General features: G+C 38.5%; 1 protein-coding gene across 4 annotated transcripts in view; it reads left to right on the top strand.

Moving 5' to 3' along the window:
- The window catches only part of LOC150075706 (CCR4-NOT transcription complex subunit 4-like), a 494,519-nt gene that overhangs the window by 373,469 nt on the left and 104,497 nt on the right, over positions 1-16,553 (top strand). For all 4 annotated transcript variants that reach the window (XM_090388673.1, XM_090388675.1, XM_090388674.1 and 1 more), the window contains one exon: positions 1,352-1,573. In XM_090388673.1, coding sequence (XP_090244799.1) covers positions 1,352-1,573 — 222 coding nt within the window. The remainder of the gene's footprint in view (positions 1-1,351; positions 1,574-16,553) is intronic.

Raw genomic sequence — 16,553 nt, 5'->3', positions numbered from 1 at the left:
TAATGAGATAGGCAACTAGTTATAAAGGAATTCACAATATGAGATGTTATGTAATGATGCTATTGCACTAACCTATATGACAGTAAACCCTTCTTGCAGTCTGAGGCTTTTTTTTTTTAGCCCTAAATCCTATGTGTATCAAACTTCTCAGATAAATTCAACCAACGAAAAATCCACTTAGCATCTGCCAAAAAGAGGTCTGTTCACCATATACGGTAAATTGGCAGTTGGCAGTTCTCAAAAGTCCTCAGATCTCCTATGTTTAATATTATTAGGTCAGTTTTAGGGCCTTTAAAAGTTGTTTTTTGTTTTGTTTTTTTTTTTACTTTTAAAGGCAAAACTTAAAACCTTCCCCCATCAACTTTTGTGCAAAAGAGATAGATGGAATAGAACCAGGGCACGTCTGCCCCTGGCTGACATATTATTGTCCTATTTCCTTTTTGTGCAATATATATTTCCCATTTACCAGACAATAACTACTTGCTATGTGACATTCTGCCTTTAGGATTGCTGCTGTGTTGTCTGATGCACAGATATAAGCTCTCATGAAACTGGTGCCTCCGTAGCCAGGTGGGCAGGAGCAGCAGTGCATATAGCACACACACTTCTTGATTAGACCGGGGTTCGAGCCCGTGACCACTAAATACAGAGGATGCAGAAAGGTCAGGGAATGACCACCGCATATCCCCGGAGCAATATGGCCTTAGTTGCTAATGCTCCTAAAAACCAAACATCTCATGAAACTCAACTGCCCAGGTCTCCATTGAGCTTGGCAGCTGAGAGCTTGATGGGCCCAGCCACCATTTTAATTCCTTCAAGGGCATCTACCCTATTATTCAAACTCTCATAAATGTCCATCAAAGCACCAATTTCATAATGCTTAATTTCCTCACACTCTTTGCATCAAACACACATAAAGACATCTTCTTTGGCTGTATCATGTCTCACTTATTCCAGGCTCTGCAAACATTAAAGAAATAGCACATTTTATAAGATCACAATTTGTAGGAGAACTGTTCCTTCAGTTTTCCCCAAACCCACTGCACTCCACTACTTTGAGCTCTTTGCTTTGCTGCTGTAGTCTGAAGCTTGATTTCCATTAAAACTCAATTTAATTTGAGACTACTAAACCAGGAGATACTATGATGATATTATTGCATACTTGTATGCAGTAATAATATCACTGTCTTCTTAAGTTATGCAGCAGTAATGTGAATTATGCCGCTTAGGTTAGAGTATTGTGTACATAATACACTAGCAAGTGTGTTATATATTTTGTGCTTTATAAATTTAGTGAATTAATTCATCTGTTTTTAATGATAATATATGTATGCTTCTTTTATATTTATAGGATTTGATCCATGGGATGAATCGTCTAAAGGATTAGCAGATTTATTAAAAACAGAAGCAAATCACAAAAATAACTGTTCAAATTATCCTCCTGGTTTTAACAATCAGTCTCTTTCCAGCACAGTATCCTTACCAAATCATAGGATAACATATCCGCCTCCTGGTTTTACAAGTAACCCTACCAGGTGTCATAATGTACAAAGTTATTCATTTGACAGTTCAGGTATGATTTTTTTTTATTTTAATTTATTTTAATTTTTAAAAAATTTAAATAATTATTAGCCCTAAGTAAATCCCCAATAAATATAGTATTATCCAATATCTATTAAACTTTTTTTTTAATGGGCTGTTGTTCAAAGCTTCTAAGATTAGTGGTCACACACAATGATGACTGAAGTTTCTTGATATCTTTATGTAATTTAATATCTGCTAAAAAAGGGGGGGGAGATACTGAGGTGGGGAGGGATACTAGTACAAAACCATAGACAATAGTAGTTCTTGGAAATGATACGTACTTGTAACTTGTCCAGAAATCAGCAAAGAATCTTCAGAGAATCTTTATTACAAAAAATTTAATGTTGTATGACTTGGCATTATAATCATTTCAGCCAAGATTTTTATATGGGCATCAGAAGGGTAAGTTGGAGCACCTCTTAGAAGGTGCTCCAACTTACCCTTCTGATGCCCATTTTTAAAAGGAGAAGAGCTTTGGTTATCTCATGACATAGAGGATATCATTTATAGCTAAAACTGGGATTTTTGTTATAAGGAATAGGGAACAAAATTTACTTATTTGTGGAGGTGGACCAGATGTGGTATTTATTTTCAGAAATATTATGTATGTTTGGTTTATGAAAAATCAGATTTACAATTGGATTGTGGGCCTGTGAGTGAAACAGTTATTGTCTTACTTACTCTGCCTTTTTAACTGGATTATCTGATTTGAACTCTTTTTAAAATCTTTTATGACTTGATGCAGGCTCTTTGGAATTCAGTTGTGACGTGAAGTGAACTTTTCTGGCCATGGTTAGAAAAAACTACAGTTAGCCCATCAACTTATTAATCGTTCCTTTGTATATTTTTAAATGTACAGTGGGAGGCAAAAAAACTGCATCACCTCCTTAAAAAGAGTAATATTTGTAGTGAAACTTATAGGACATTGTTTGATTAGTCATTTTGTTTTTCGCAAAGCAATGGTATTGCACGAGGTAATGCTTCTATTGCATCAGCCATTTCTATAAATACAACATTGGAAGGCCATATGCGCTCATTAGTATCCTGTTTTACGGGATCCTGTTTTATCATGTTTTAGTTTACGGGGAACATGCTTTGTAAAAAAGATAGGTGGAACAGGCCCAGGGTATGTCTGCCAGGGGCAAAGGTTGATGACGTTGTAGAGTGAATATCATCTTTTAAGGGCACAAAAGGTGATATAGTTGTACACGTTGGCACTAATAATATTAAGAGTAGGAGACCGGCAGAATTACTTAACAAGTACAGGTCACTGTTGAACAAAAGCTGAGAATTAGGGTTGAATTTGAAAGTGTCTGCAATTCTGCCCAGACACGATAGGAGGGAGTATATGATGAGAGCCTTGTCGATCAATTCGGCCCTGGAAAGATTGTGCAAGGCTCAAGGGGTAGAATTTTTTTCAGCCTGGACTGTACTTGTTAACAGGAGAGATTGCTTCTACAGGGATGGGATACACGTAAATAGAAAGGGTGCAAGAATATTTGCTGATGCTATCGAGGCAGTGTTAGGTGGGCCGGAAAACTGCTAGCTTGGGGGGAGACAAAGACCAATAGATTAACAGTAGCCACTGGCAGAGGTGAAAGAGATTCTTGCACTGCATTCTATTAGAATGAGCAGAAGCCTGCAAAACAAGATGCATGGTATTTCAGAAACTGCTGGGAGCCATTGCGGTACAAGTAAACACATGGGTTGTGTTAGGGTAGCTAAGAATAGGAACAGGTGCATGTATACTTGCGTGTACACCAATGCTAGGAGTTTAGTAAATAAATTTGATGAATTTGAGGTATTGCTCAAAACATCAAAGGCAGATATTGTTGGGATATCAGAGACGTGGTGTCACACAGATATAAGGGATGCAGAACTGCAATTTGGGGAGTACAACGTCTACAGAAAGGATAGACAGGATAGGAAGGGGGGAGGGGTTATGCTATTAGTTAAGAAACACATAAAAACCAAGGAAGTGAAGCCAGTCGACATCGCTGGACAGTGCAGTGTTGAGTCAGTTTGGTGTGACATAAGCATTGGGAGATCAAAATTGAGAGTAGGAGCGTGCTATAGGCCTAATGACTCTGATGAGTATAATAAGGAACTCTACAGGGAAATAGAGTGGGCCAGTAAATCAGAGAGTCTTATAATGGGAGATTTTAATTTCCCAGATATTGACTGGAATTTGGGGGCTGGTTACTCACACACTAGCAGGGCTTTAGTGGATTTATTGGATGATTGTTTTCTACATCAGCATGTTCGGGAGGCAACTAGAGGGAGTAATACTCTTGATTTCATTATCAGCAGTGATTCTTCATGCATTAAGAATCTGCAGATAAATGAACCACTAGGTGGCAGTGATCACAGTGTGCTGAAGTGGGATTTACTCAAAGAGGTAACTACCATTAGGGGTAAAGGGAAGGGTTATTGCTTCCGTAAAGGCGACTACGATGGACTGAGACAGTATTTAAATTCTAGACAGTGGGACCAACTTATGATGTTACCAACAGCAAATTCAAAATGGGAAGCATTCAAAGAACTTATCTTGGAAGCTACTAGTCTTTACATACCAACTAAGAAATATTGTTCAAGGTTTAGGCCAAAATGGATGTCAGATGAACTAATGAGGCATATGGCAGAGAAGAAAAATGCATGGGATACTTACAAATTAACACATGACACAGAATCCTATGATAGATATAAGTTGATATGCAACCAAGTTACAAAGGAGGTTAGCCAGGCGAAGGCAGGTTACGAGAAATCTTTGGCAAGGGATCCAAAGAAAAACAGCAAAGAGTTCTTTACTTATGTAAACTCTAGAAGGAACGGGATGAATCAGATTGGTCCACTTGATATTGATGGGTCAACTGTTGATGATCCTGCTCAGGTAGCTAACAAACTAAATGAATATTTTGCATCGACATTCACACATGAGGAGTTATTCAGCAAGGGGAATGCCACAGGTGTATTCAACTCTAGCAATAAGCTACAGAATCTTGAAATAACTGGGAGTAAAGTGGAGGAGAAACTGTTGAAGATAAACACAAGAAAGGCACCCGGGGTGGATGGGATCTATCCAGTTATATTAAAGGAGGCAGCAAAGGAAGTAAGCAAACCCTTAGCTATAATTATGAGAGCTTCCTTGGACTCAGGGGAGGTACCCATAGACTGGAAATGTGCAAATGTGACACCAATTCACAAAGGAGGATCAAAGGCTGACACAAGTAATTATAGACCTGTGAGCTTAACTTCTGTTCCAGGAAAATTAATGGAGGCACTGGTTAAAGAAGCACTGCAGGATCATTTAGACAAGACTTCAGTTATAGCTCAGACACAGCATGGTTTTGTTAAGGGGAAGTCTTGCCTGACCAACTTGATTGGATACTATGATGCAGTCACAAAATAACTGGATGCAGGGAATAACTTTGATATTATATACTTGGATTTTAGAAAGGCTTTTGATACTGTTGCACATGGAAGACTGCTACACAAATTGGAGCAGTGTGACATTGGAGGCAAATTGCTGCTATGGATAAAGGGGTGGTTGAGCGGGAGAAGACAGAGAGTGGTAATCAATGGACACTGCTCATCGTAGACTAATGTTATTAGTAGAGTCCCTCAGGGCTCAGTGTTTGGTCCATTATTGTTTTCTGTATTCATAAATGATATTGATGATGGTATATCAAGCTTAATGTCCAAGTTTGCAGATGATACAAAGGTTGGCAGGGTTGTCAAGGACACTACTGACACTATGCTGCTGCAACAGGATCTGGAAAGGTTGAGCAGATGGGCTGAGAGGTGGCAAATGAAGTTTAACATTGACAAATGTAAAGTACTACACATGGGAAACAGCAACCCCAGAGCAACGCATCAACTCTGTGGTACTACACTGACAGTGGTAGAAAATGAAAGGGACTTGGGGGTGGTTGTGCAGGCAGATATGAAGTTCTCTGAGCAGTGCAGACGGGCTGCAAGAGTAGCTCATGGAGTATTGTCAATGATATACAGGAATTTTTCCAGCAGGGATAAGGAGGTGATTATTCCATTGTATAAGGCAATGGTCAGGCCACACCTAGGGTACTGTATACAGGTCTGGAGGCCTCATTTCAAGAAGGATGTAGAGCTGCTGGAACGAGTACAGAGAAGGGCAACAAGATTAGTGAATGGAACAAAGGGGTGCTCTTACGAAGAAAGGCTTAAGTTTTGCAAATTACAGTGTCTGGAGACTAGGTACCAGCGAGGTGATCTGATAGAGGTGTATAAAGCCTTGAATGGTTTAAGCATGCTCAATGCTGATGGGATTCTTCCTCTAGCTCAGAAAAATCACCTGAGAGGGCATAAATTCAAATTGAGGAAAGACAGATGTAGGATAGACGTGCGGAAATTTGCCTTTAGCCAGCGGGTGGTTGGTTGGTGGAACAGACTCCCATCCCTTGTGGTGGAGGTTGATAGCCTAAATAAGTTTAAGGCTCAGCTGGACAGGTATTTTGAACGAACAGAGGGGTGAAGTGGAAGTGGGGTTTTTTTTTTTTTTTTTTTTTGGCTGATGCTGCATAAGCTTGCTTTCTTGCATCAAATGCCTCTACTAATGCTAATGCTAATGTTTTGCAGCGGTGGACGCATGTTCAGTTGACACCAAAAAAAAAAAATGTAGCTGTTGCTCTGTCCCAAGAAGGGTTTTCTACCCATGCTATCGCTGATAAAATAGGCTGCCGCCAGTCAACAGTATCTCGGATGCTGAGATTAAAGAGTGAAACCGGTGGTGTGAAGAGAAGACCTAGATCAGGCCGTAAGAGAGTGACTATGCCTTCCCAAGATCGATATTTGAAACGGCTATGCCTTTGTTGATGAGTTTGCCTTGTCTCACAAGGCTTAAAATATACTTATACCAATGTTTTCCCTCGTTTTTCTCCCTTAAAGTGCAGTCATACCTCAGAAATGCTGGCATTACTGAGGTTTGACTTGTTATGCCTTGTTGGACTGGCCCAGCAACAGTCTAGATTTAAACTCTATTGAAAATTGCTGGTTCATAATGTCATCTAAAATTGCTCAGGAGAAGAAACAAATAAGATTCAGCTGCAGGAGAGCATTGTTAATGGTGTGGTACCGCGAAATTGGGCAACTGTATATCCAGAAGTTGATTAACTCTATGCCAGATCATTGCAAGGCTGTAATTGCAGCTCGAGGAGGAATAACAAAAATTCTAATGCGTAAGAGAATCGCCCCTTCGTTTCTCCCCTGGGTCACAGCACTTTCGCTAGTCTGTGGTCTTTGCTTTGCAGCTCTAGTCTGGGTCATGATTTCCATTTAAATACAGTTTAATTAACTTTGAAATTTAATAAAATTAATAAATATTTTTCATTAATTGATAATACTATACTAAACTAACAGATTCCTAATACAGTGCTTTGTATTATGTTATACCTTACACTATCAGTTCGAGATATATATATACGCTACGCTGTTTCCTATCGATCACAATACAGTCAGTCCTCGTATAACACGTGTTTACATTACACGAATTCGATCATACACGATTTATAAATAGGGGAACGATATCTTATATAACACAAACCGAATTCGCTTATGCACGATTCGCCTTTGTGTTTACAAGAAATGGCAGTCGAACGCAGAATCACCCCAACCGAACGCAACACGATAGGAATGAAGAGAAGATTCTGAAAATGTATTTGTGTTTTATATCAGTGAAGGGGAAACACATTTCACCATAATAACGTAAAAACCAACAAAATTCCAGCTATCGATATAATCGCAAATGCAATTAGATGGAGTTTACTACCAGTTTATAACAGATTCCACTGGCAGAAACGCAACTGGAAATTGTTTTTATTGATTTATGGTAGTAACCCCTAGAAATGTGCTTTAATAAAACGTGAGGTGTTAATTAATAGAGTTGTCTCTGTCTTTACGGTGTTGTTTATTCAGTTGCTACACGCGCGCAGATTTGTTTATGTGTATCAAGCGTGCCTCCTCGTTTTGTAATTGTGCTTTATTCCCTAAAAATGAGTAAAATACTTAAAAGGAAGCGTTGGTGAAGACACTGCAGATTCAGAGAGAAAAAGAAAAGCAATATGGATAAACAGAGGCGGACTGAGTCAAAAATTCTTACCCGGGAAAATTTATAGTGGCCTCACACTAGCGTTTATGGCCAAAATCACACCGGCCCACCACGGTTTCCCTGGTAAAGCTTATGGCCAGTCCGCCTCTGTCGATAGAGAAAAAATATGAAATTGTGAAACACTTTTTGAGCAAAATGAAAGACCATGTGATATTGCACGTGCTGCAGGCCTAAATGAGGCAACGCCAAGAATTAGAAAGAATGCAGAGAAAATAAAAAACTTTCATAGCAGGAACAACTCAAAGTGTAAATAAAATCCATTAGATTAAGACACAAGAATTGGAAGAGATGGAACGCCTGTCATCTGTTTGGATCGAAAATCAAACAAAAAACAAGTTTTCTTATGATAGAAGCAAAAGCATTAGCAACATTTTATTACGTAATAGTCGTAAAAAATACGTAAGTATTTTTTACGACTATTATTTATTATATTATAATAAAATATAATATAATATAATAATAATAAATTATTTTATTTTTTATTACGTATTTTAATCGTTATAAAATACGTAAGTGTTTTATTACGATTATTTATTGTGTCTGGTAATGTGTTTGGTTACCAATGTGTGTTTAATCTTGGGTGGTCGGAACCTAACCCTATTTTTCCCATAGGGCCTGTTGTTTATATTGCACGATTTTGCATTGCACGAGGGTTTTTAGGAACACAACTATCGTGCTATACGAGGACTGACTGTATGCTTGTTCAACAATATTGGCGCCAACATCAGGAGTTGTAACTTCCAATGAACTTTGGAAAATCCAAATCAATAATAAACTGCTGCAGATAAAAAGAGAGCCACAACTGTTGACATCTAGTTTCAGGAGAAGCAGGCGAAAAGAAGTGATTCTGGAAAGGCTCCGCATCGGTCTTTCACGTCCAACTCACCTGTATTTCCTTATTAGTATTAGTAATGGCTGCATGGTGCAAGAAAGCCTGTGGCTTATGCTGCACCAGCCAAAAAAAAACCCGACTAGAACAATGATAAAAAAATAAATAAATATCTAAATAATAATAATTAATAAAATAAAATGAAATTAAACCTATCATCCTACGCACTTCCCTGACCCGAAGGTACTATCCAGATGATCTTTGAATTTCCCCAAACTGTCAGCCTCTACCACCCATGTAGGCAATTTATTCCAGTAATTTATAACTCGCTGGCTAAAATAAAACTTCGTGCAGTCCAATCTAAACATTTCCCCCTGTAACTTGAATTTATGTCCCCTAGTTCTAGCATCATTTATAATCTTAAAAATTTCGTCTTCGTTCATTTTACTAATGCCTCTCAGAGCCTTAAACACCTCAATCAAATCTCCTCTAAGGTGTCTAGTTTCCAAACTCTGCAACCCACATATTCGAAGTCTTTCTTCATAAGGACGCCCTTTTGCCGATCTCACCAGGCGAGTTACCTGTCTTTGCACCCTTTCAAGAAGCTTGGTTTTTCTTTAGGTGCAGTCTGCATACTTGAACACAGTATTCCAAGTGTCGTCTAACAAAAGCCCTATGTAATGGGATTATCACGTCCCTATCTCTACTTGCAAAAGTTCAATAGATCATCGATAGGACACCATGGGCCTTCCTTGCAACCTGTTTACAATGCTTAGAGAATTTCATGTCTGACCCTATCGTAACACCCAAGTCCCTTTTCTACAGTACTGGGTTTAGTTGAACTCCAAGTGAATAAGTTATTTTGGGATTACTGTTTCCCAGGTGTAATACCTTACCCTTTGTTGAATTAAAGCATAGCTGCCATTTTTCTGACCATTCCTGAAGTCTATCTAGTTCTCTCTGAAGAAGCTCAGCTTGACAGTGATCATTAACTACTCTACCAATTTTAACATCATCTGCAAATTTAGACATCATGCCCTCTATCCCTTCATCAATGTAGTTTATGAAAGTTAAAAACAACAGTGGTCCTAATACTGATCCTTTGGGGAACCCCACTTCTTACATCAACCCAATCTGAGGAATAGCCATTTATCACAACCGTCTGCCTCCTGCCCTAAAGCCACCCTTCTATCCATCTAAGGATTTTCCCAGTAATTCCAACCTGTTCCAGCTTATAAAGCAACTGCTCATGTGGGACTGAGTCAAAAGCTTTGCTGTTTATTTAGATTTCAATGTCAAAATTATTTCCTAAATCCAGCTCGTGAGTGACCAGATAGCAAAAATAGCGAACCAGATTTGTTAAACATGATTTTCCCTTTACAAAACTATGCTGAGTATCCTTGAGAATTTCAATTCAATCCAAATGATCCTGAATTCCACCCTTGATCATTACCTCCATGATTTTCCCTACCACTGAAGTCAGACTGACAGGTCAATAATTTCCCACTTCACTCTTAGAGCCACCCTTATGTATGGGAGATACATTGGCACTTTGCATTCAAGGTAATCTCCACCAGAGTCTAGTGATGCTCGCATAATTAGCCTCAATGGTTCAATGCACTCACTTGCCGCCTCCCTTAAGATTATAGGGTATATTCCATCAACTCCAGGAGCCTTACTGGCCTGTAGGCTCAAAAGGTTTTTTCATTAAATAATCTTGCGAATTTTCAATATCATTAATTACATATTTTTCAACTTCGCTCCCACAATTTCCCATTGCCACAAAAGGTTTTTCATTTGTAAATATCGATGCAAAATAACTGTTGAGTTCATCTGCAATGGTAGCTGGTGTATTTAATACTATCCCCTTTCCCTTACGTAAAGGTCCGATCTGGTTTGTCCTGCTCTTCGTGGAATTTATATATGTGAAGAATTCCTTATTCCCCCCCCCCCCCCTCTTTGCTCTGTTTGCTAGTGATTTCTCATAAACTGCCTTTGCCTGTCGAACCTTTTCTCTGGCTCCATTACAGATCATCTTGTAGCTGTTATAGGCTTCAGTACTTTTTATTGCTCTGTAACCTTTTCATGCCACCTTTTTCTGCTCAAGTAATGTGGCAACTTCACTATTCATTCAACTTGGAATGAGGCGCCTCCGTAGCCAGGTGGGAAGGAGCAGCAGTGCGTAGCACACGCTTCTTGATTAGACCGGGGTTCGAGCCCGTCACCACCAAATACGGAGGATTTGGAAAGGTTAAGCAATGACCACCGCATATCCTGAAGCAATATGGTCTTAGTTGCTAATGCTCCTAAAAACCAAACAACAACAACAACAATCAACTTGGAACCCTCCTCGTGGAGTATTTTTTTAATAGTAAATACGCATTCAAGACATCTGTGATTAATGTTTTAAAAGCATACCACAGTTCAAATGTATTCATTCTCTGTGCGATATCTACCCAGTTAATAGAGACCATGTAGTACCTTAAGGCATCGTCATTTCCTTTTCTAAAATTAAAACCCATTCCTTTGCCTTTTACTACTGCTATCTCTCTCATCATCATCCACCGTAGAACTCCATGATCACTTCCTGCTACTGGTTCCTCTGCTGTCAGCCCTGTTATGTCATCTGATTCATGGGTGATGATGAGTTCTAGGATATTCTTTTCTCTAGTACTTTAAATGACATGTTGATACAAATAAGTAAAATGATTTAAAAATTTTGTTCCCCATGTAGAGTTTCCTTCCCATTTACTCCGATCTATTAGAGGTAAATTGAAATTACCCATAATAAGACATTGACGCTTACTTGCCCATTCCATTTGCATGTAGTGGCTTTCGTCATAATCTTCACAATCACCTGGTCTGTAGACTACTCCTACTCACATTATACCTTTGTTTTCAACTATCTAACACCATACACATTCTATACTAGCATGTGAACATCTGAATCCGGGAAAGCTATCGTCGCACTCAGGCTGCTCTGATAAGAAGCATTACCCTGCCACCCCTTCTATCTACCCTATCCTTCCTAAATACATTACACAAGCCATACTGAAACTCATCATCCCCATTTTCCGGGTGGCATCACATCTCTGTAAGCCCTATTATGTCCGTGTTACTTGTTTTAACCAGCAGTTCGAATTCGCTCATTTTATTGACGGCACTTCTAACGTTACTGTATAAACAATTAAGATTTACTGTTCTTGTATATTTAACAACCGTAACACAACCCTTAAAGTTTTTTAGGCTCTCTTCCCTGGCATTAGCTACCCGCTCACTTGAAAAGTTTCTGCCACAGAACATCTAGATAATAGCATTAGTAGAGGCATTTGATGCAAGAAAGCAAGCTTATGTAGCATCAGCCAAAAAAAAAAATAAATAAATAAATAAATAAAAAATAACCACGTCCACTTCACCCCTCTGTTCCTTCAAAATACCTGTCCAGCTGAGCCTTAAACTTATTTAGGCTATCAATCTCCACGACAAGGGATGGAAGTCTATTCCAGCAACCAACCACCTGCTGGCTAAAGGCAAATTTCCTCACGTCTATACTACATCTGTCTTTCCTCAATTTGAATTTATGCCCTCTCAGGTGATTATTCTGATCAAGAGGAAGAATCCCATCAGCATTGAGCATGCTCAAACCATTCAAGGCTTTATACACCTCTATCAGATCACCTCTCCGGTGCCTAGTCGCCAGACACTGTAATTTGCAAAACTTAAGCCTTTCTTCGTAAGAGCACCCCTTTGTTCCATTCACTAATCTTGTTGCCCTTCTCTGTACTCGTTCCAGCATCTCTACATCCTTCTTGAAATGAGGCCTCCAGACCTGTATACAGTACTCTAGGTGCGGTCTGACCATTGCCTTATACAAGGGAATAATCACCTCCTTATCCCTGCTATAAAAATTCCTATATATCATCGATAATACACCATGAGCTACTCTTGCCACCTGTCTGCACTGCTCAGAAAACTTCATATCTGCCTGCACAACTCCCCCCCAGGTCCCTTTCATTCTCTACAACTGTCAATGTAGTACCACAGAGTTGATACGTTGCTCTGGGGTTGCTGTTTCCCATATGTAGTACTTTACATTTGTCAATGTTAAACTTCATTTGCCACCTCTCAGCCCGTCTGCTCAACCTTTCCAGATCATGTTGCAGTAGCATAATTTCAGTAGTGTCCTTGACAACCCTGCCAACCTTCGTATCGTCTGCAAACTTGGACATTAAGCTTGATATACCATCATCAATATCATTTATAAATACAGAAAACAATAATGGACCCAATACTGAACCCTGAGGGACCCACTAATAACATTAGTCCACGATGAGCAGTGTCCATTGATTACCACTCTGTCTGCTCCCCCTCAACCACCCCTTTATCCATACCAGCAATTTGCCTCCAATGCCACACTGCTCCAATTTGTGCAGCAGTCTTCCATGTGCAACAGTATCAAAAGCCTTTCTAAGATCCAAGTATATAATATCAAAGTTATTCCCTGCATCCAGTTCTTTTGTGACTGCATCATATGTCCAGTTAGGGTAACAGATAAGAACTCTTGAGGTATGTGCAAGGGTTACTTTGACCAATATTATCAGATAAACACGTGTCAGTATTACCCACATTCTCCCCCAACTAGCAGTTTCCCTGAACCTTTAAGGTATCCTCAATAATACTGGCAAAAGCTTTTGCACCACCTTTGTTTAAGTGTATCCCGTCTCTACAAAACAAATTCCTTCTACCTACAAGTGTGGGCCATGCTGATAGAAATTTCCCTCCTAAAGCCTTGCAGAGTCCTTCAAGTCTTGAGTTAATCATATAAGGCTTTTAACATATAATCCCTCCTATCGCAGAATTGCAGACACTGTGGCCCAGCTTGTGGCATTTCCTCAGCATGGTCCTGTATTTTTCCAGCAAATCGTCAGATTGTGTATGTTTAACGTCATTTGTCCCCACATGAATAATAATATTCTCTTTACCCCCTATAAAATCTGACAATCTGTTGGTGAAATCATTAATAGTTGCTCCCTGCGACAAACCCTGGTTCTACTCCACCTATCCTTATTACAAAAAATATTCCCTGTTTCTCTGACAATGGAGTCTCCTAATAAAACAGTGTCGTTTTTAACCAGAGTAGTTCGCACTTGGTTTTTCTGTTTTGAGGCCCCGAATCGGGTGTGCATCACTTGGTAGATTGCTGGAGTCTTGAGTTCCTGACGAGCTCCCAGATGCATTATTCTCGAGGGCAAGCACCCATTTTTTCAGAGACTCAAATTGTTCCATCAGTGCACCAGATTGTAATTTAAGATTGGTACACTCCTTACATTGATCACAAAGAAAAGAATCCCCACGTGAGCTATGATTAGTCACCAGGTCGACCTTGGAAAACATTCCACAGGTTCCGCAACAGATTAAATCATGACTCACCCATAAATCGCCATCGGCTCTTTCCGTGTGAGTCACAATACCCTGGGACGTGTTTAGGGCAGATCTCGTAACTAATATTATAAAATTAGCTAAATATCAATGAAAATTATATCTATAATATTATTAAAATCAAACTATTACAGGAAAACCTATAACAAAATAATCCAACAATATCTAAATAAATCAAATATTTAAAAGCACTAATCAACAGTAATCCATTTAACTGAGGAGCCCTGACGAAGCGCATCCGCTCACCCCCACTGCCAACCAATTATCAAAATGATGTTAGAGAACCCTCTTCAGTGTTTCTTTTGTCAGTTGCAGCTAACAATAAAACACATTCTCATCAAATGTCCCCAACATTCAATAATCATAAAACCAAGGTTTACCTCCCTATACAACTTACAGGAACCGTTAACCTTGTTACATATTCTTGGTAATGAAGCAAATTTTGAGGAACTGTTTAATTATTTGAAACACACAAATCTGTATAATAGACTGTGATCATGGTGACAAGTAAATCATAAACAGGCACAATATGGCCCAAGAGGGACCATATTGTGCCTGTTGCCTGTCTATTCTTTGTGTCAAAAAAACCCAAAAACAACAACAACAATATAACTTCCAAAAATCACTAGTTAAATTCAAAATAAGAAGCTAACAAACACTGCTAAACCTATTTAATATCTTTGTAAAACACAGTGTAGTATGTTAATTAACAAAGAATACAGTAGAACTATCAAAAATACTTATCCCTTTACAGCAGCCAAAATCCACCGACTGTTCCCTCTTATCATCCAACATCTCCAACTATCCGGAAAACCTGCCATGGACATTAACACAAAATCACAAGAAGATGATAAACTTCTTGAAATACATGCAGAGGAAGACATGGACATCAGCAGTCCAATATTCCCAAAAAGGCAAAAAAAAAAAAGGAATAGACAGGCATAAACAAACTACATCCCATAAGCAAACAGACACCTGATAATCCACAATAATACACAGAATCATTCGGTGGAATTGTCACGGACTCTGAGCTAACTTAGATAATGTTTATGACTTAATTATGGAATATAAACCTGCTGTCCTTTGCCTACATGAAACAAACATGATCCCTCAAATATCTATAAACATAAAAATCACGTAATGCATAGAAAAGACAGGAACAACTCTAATGTATCTCATAGAGAGGTAGCATTACTAGCCAACTCCAGAATTCCTTTCAGACCTATCCCTCTGCAAACAACTTTAGAAGCAATTGCTGCCTGAGTTATGGTCAGGATAGCAATAACAGCAGTTATCCTTATACCTCTCGCCCTATCATTCATACACTGTTGCTAATTTGAATGATTAATTACTCAGCTGCCACTGCCTTTTTGCATCTTGGGTGACTGGAATGGGCATCATTCCCTAACTTTTAGCCCACATGAAACACAATTTAAAATGGAGTTAGAGGACTTAAAAATCAAGGACATGTGGACTGCAAGACTAAAATGCCTTAAAACTGAAATTGAGGATTTGGAAATGCAGAAGGCTGCCCTTGCAATTCTACACAAACGAACAGCGATAGATGAGTTGAAAAGGCAAGACCAAATTGTGTTCGATGCATGAAGTAACTTACCGAACACTTATATAAATTTGAAATATTTGTGTTTGTACTTCTCTTAGTTTTAGGTTTGACGTATTTCTGTGAGCAAATATTTTCGAGCATGAACTATATTAAAAATAAATCACGAAAGCGCCTGAACAATGAGTCTCCCAGTATGCCTAAAGATGAAAAATTACAGCATACTCGCCTGATGTTGACAGACTCGATCAAGACATTCAGCAGCAAAAGTCACATTAATTCGTACCTAACTGGATGTTTCTTACGTTTTTTCAGTATTAATAAATAATATTTCAAAATATATACAGTGAAACTTCCCTTTAACAGACAGCCATGGGGAACAAAAATGTGTCCGTTAGAGAGAAGTGTCCGCTAACAAGAAGTCTGAGGGAGAAAAAAAAAAAAAGAAAGAAAGAAAAATCGTTAAACGTTTAATATAAAATTAAATTAAAATATATACAGATTTTGAACAATATTTTTGTAAATAATATACAATTACATACACAAGAGATAAAGAAAAATCGTTAAACGTTTAATGTAAAATTAAATTACATTATATACAAATTTTGCACAATATTTTTGTAAATAATATACATTCAATTGTGCTATGCATATTATGACTTTATCTTAAGAAAAATACATACAGTAATCACTTATTTTCTTCTGCACCTTCTTCCGGCTGATAATTTTGTTTTCAACATTTGTCTGGAGTGAAGAAACCATCGAAAGTCCTTCAGTATCTTCTTCAGCGGCAAAAAAACATTTTTAAACGATTGATTTGTATGAGCGCTTCTTCTATTTTCATCGGTGGTTCGTCGTTAATATGTTCTTCGACAGAATGACCTCCTTCCATTTCTTCATACTCATGAGGAACTTCTTGAAAACTATCGATGATGTTGTTGATATCTATAGCACCATCTTCTGTAGTGAGGTTCGAGTCTATATCTTTGTAGCCAGGG

This window comes from Mastigoproctus giganteus, chromosome 14 (genome assembly GCF_048544385.1).
Source record: "Mastigoproctus giganteus isolate SK-2022 chromosome 14, ASM4854438v1, whole genome shotgun sequence".
Taxonomy (NCBI): Eukaryota; Metazoa; Arthropoda; class Arachnida; order Uropygi; family Thelyphonidae; genus Mastigoproctus; species Mastigoproctus giganteus.
This window is presented reverse-complemented; position numbering and strand designations above follow the sequence as displayed.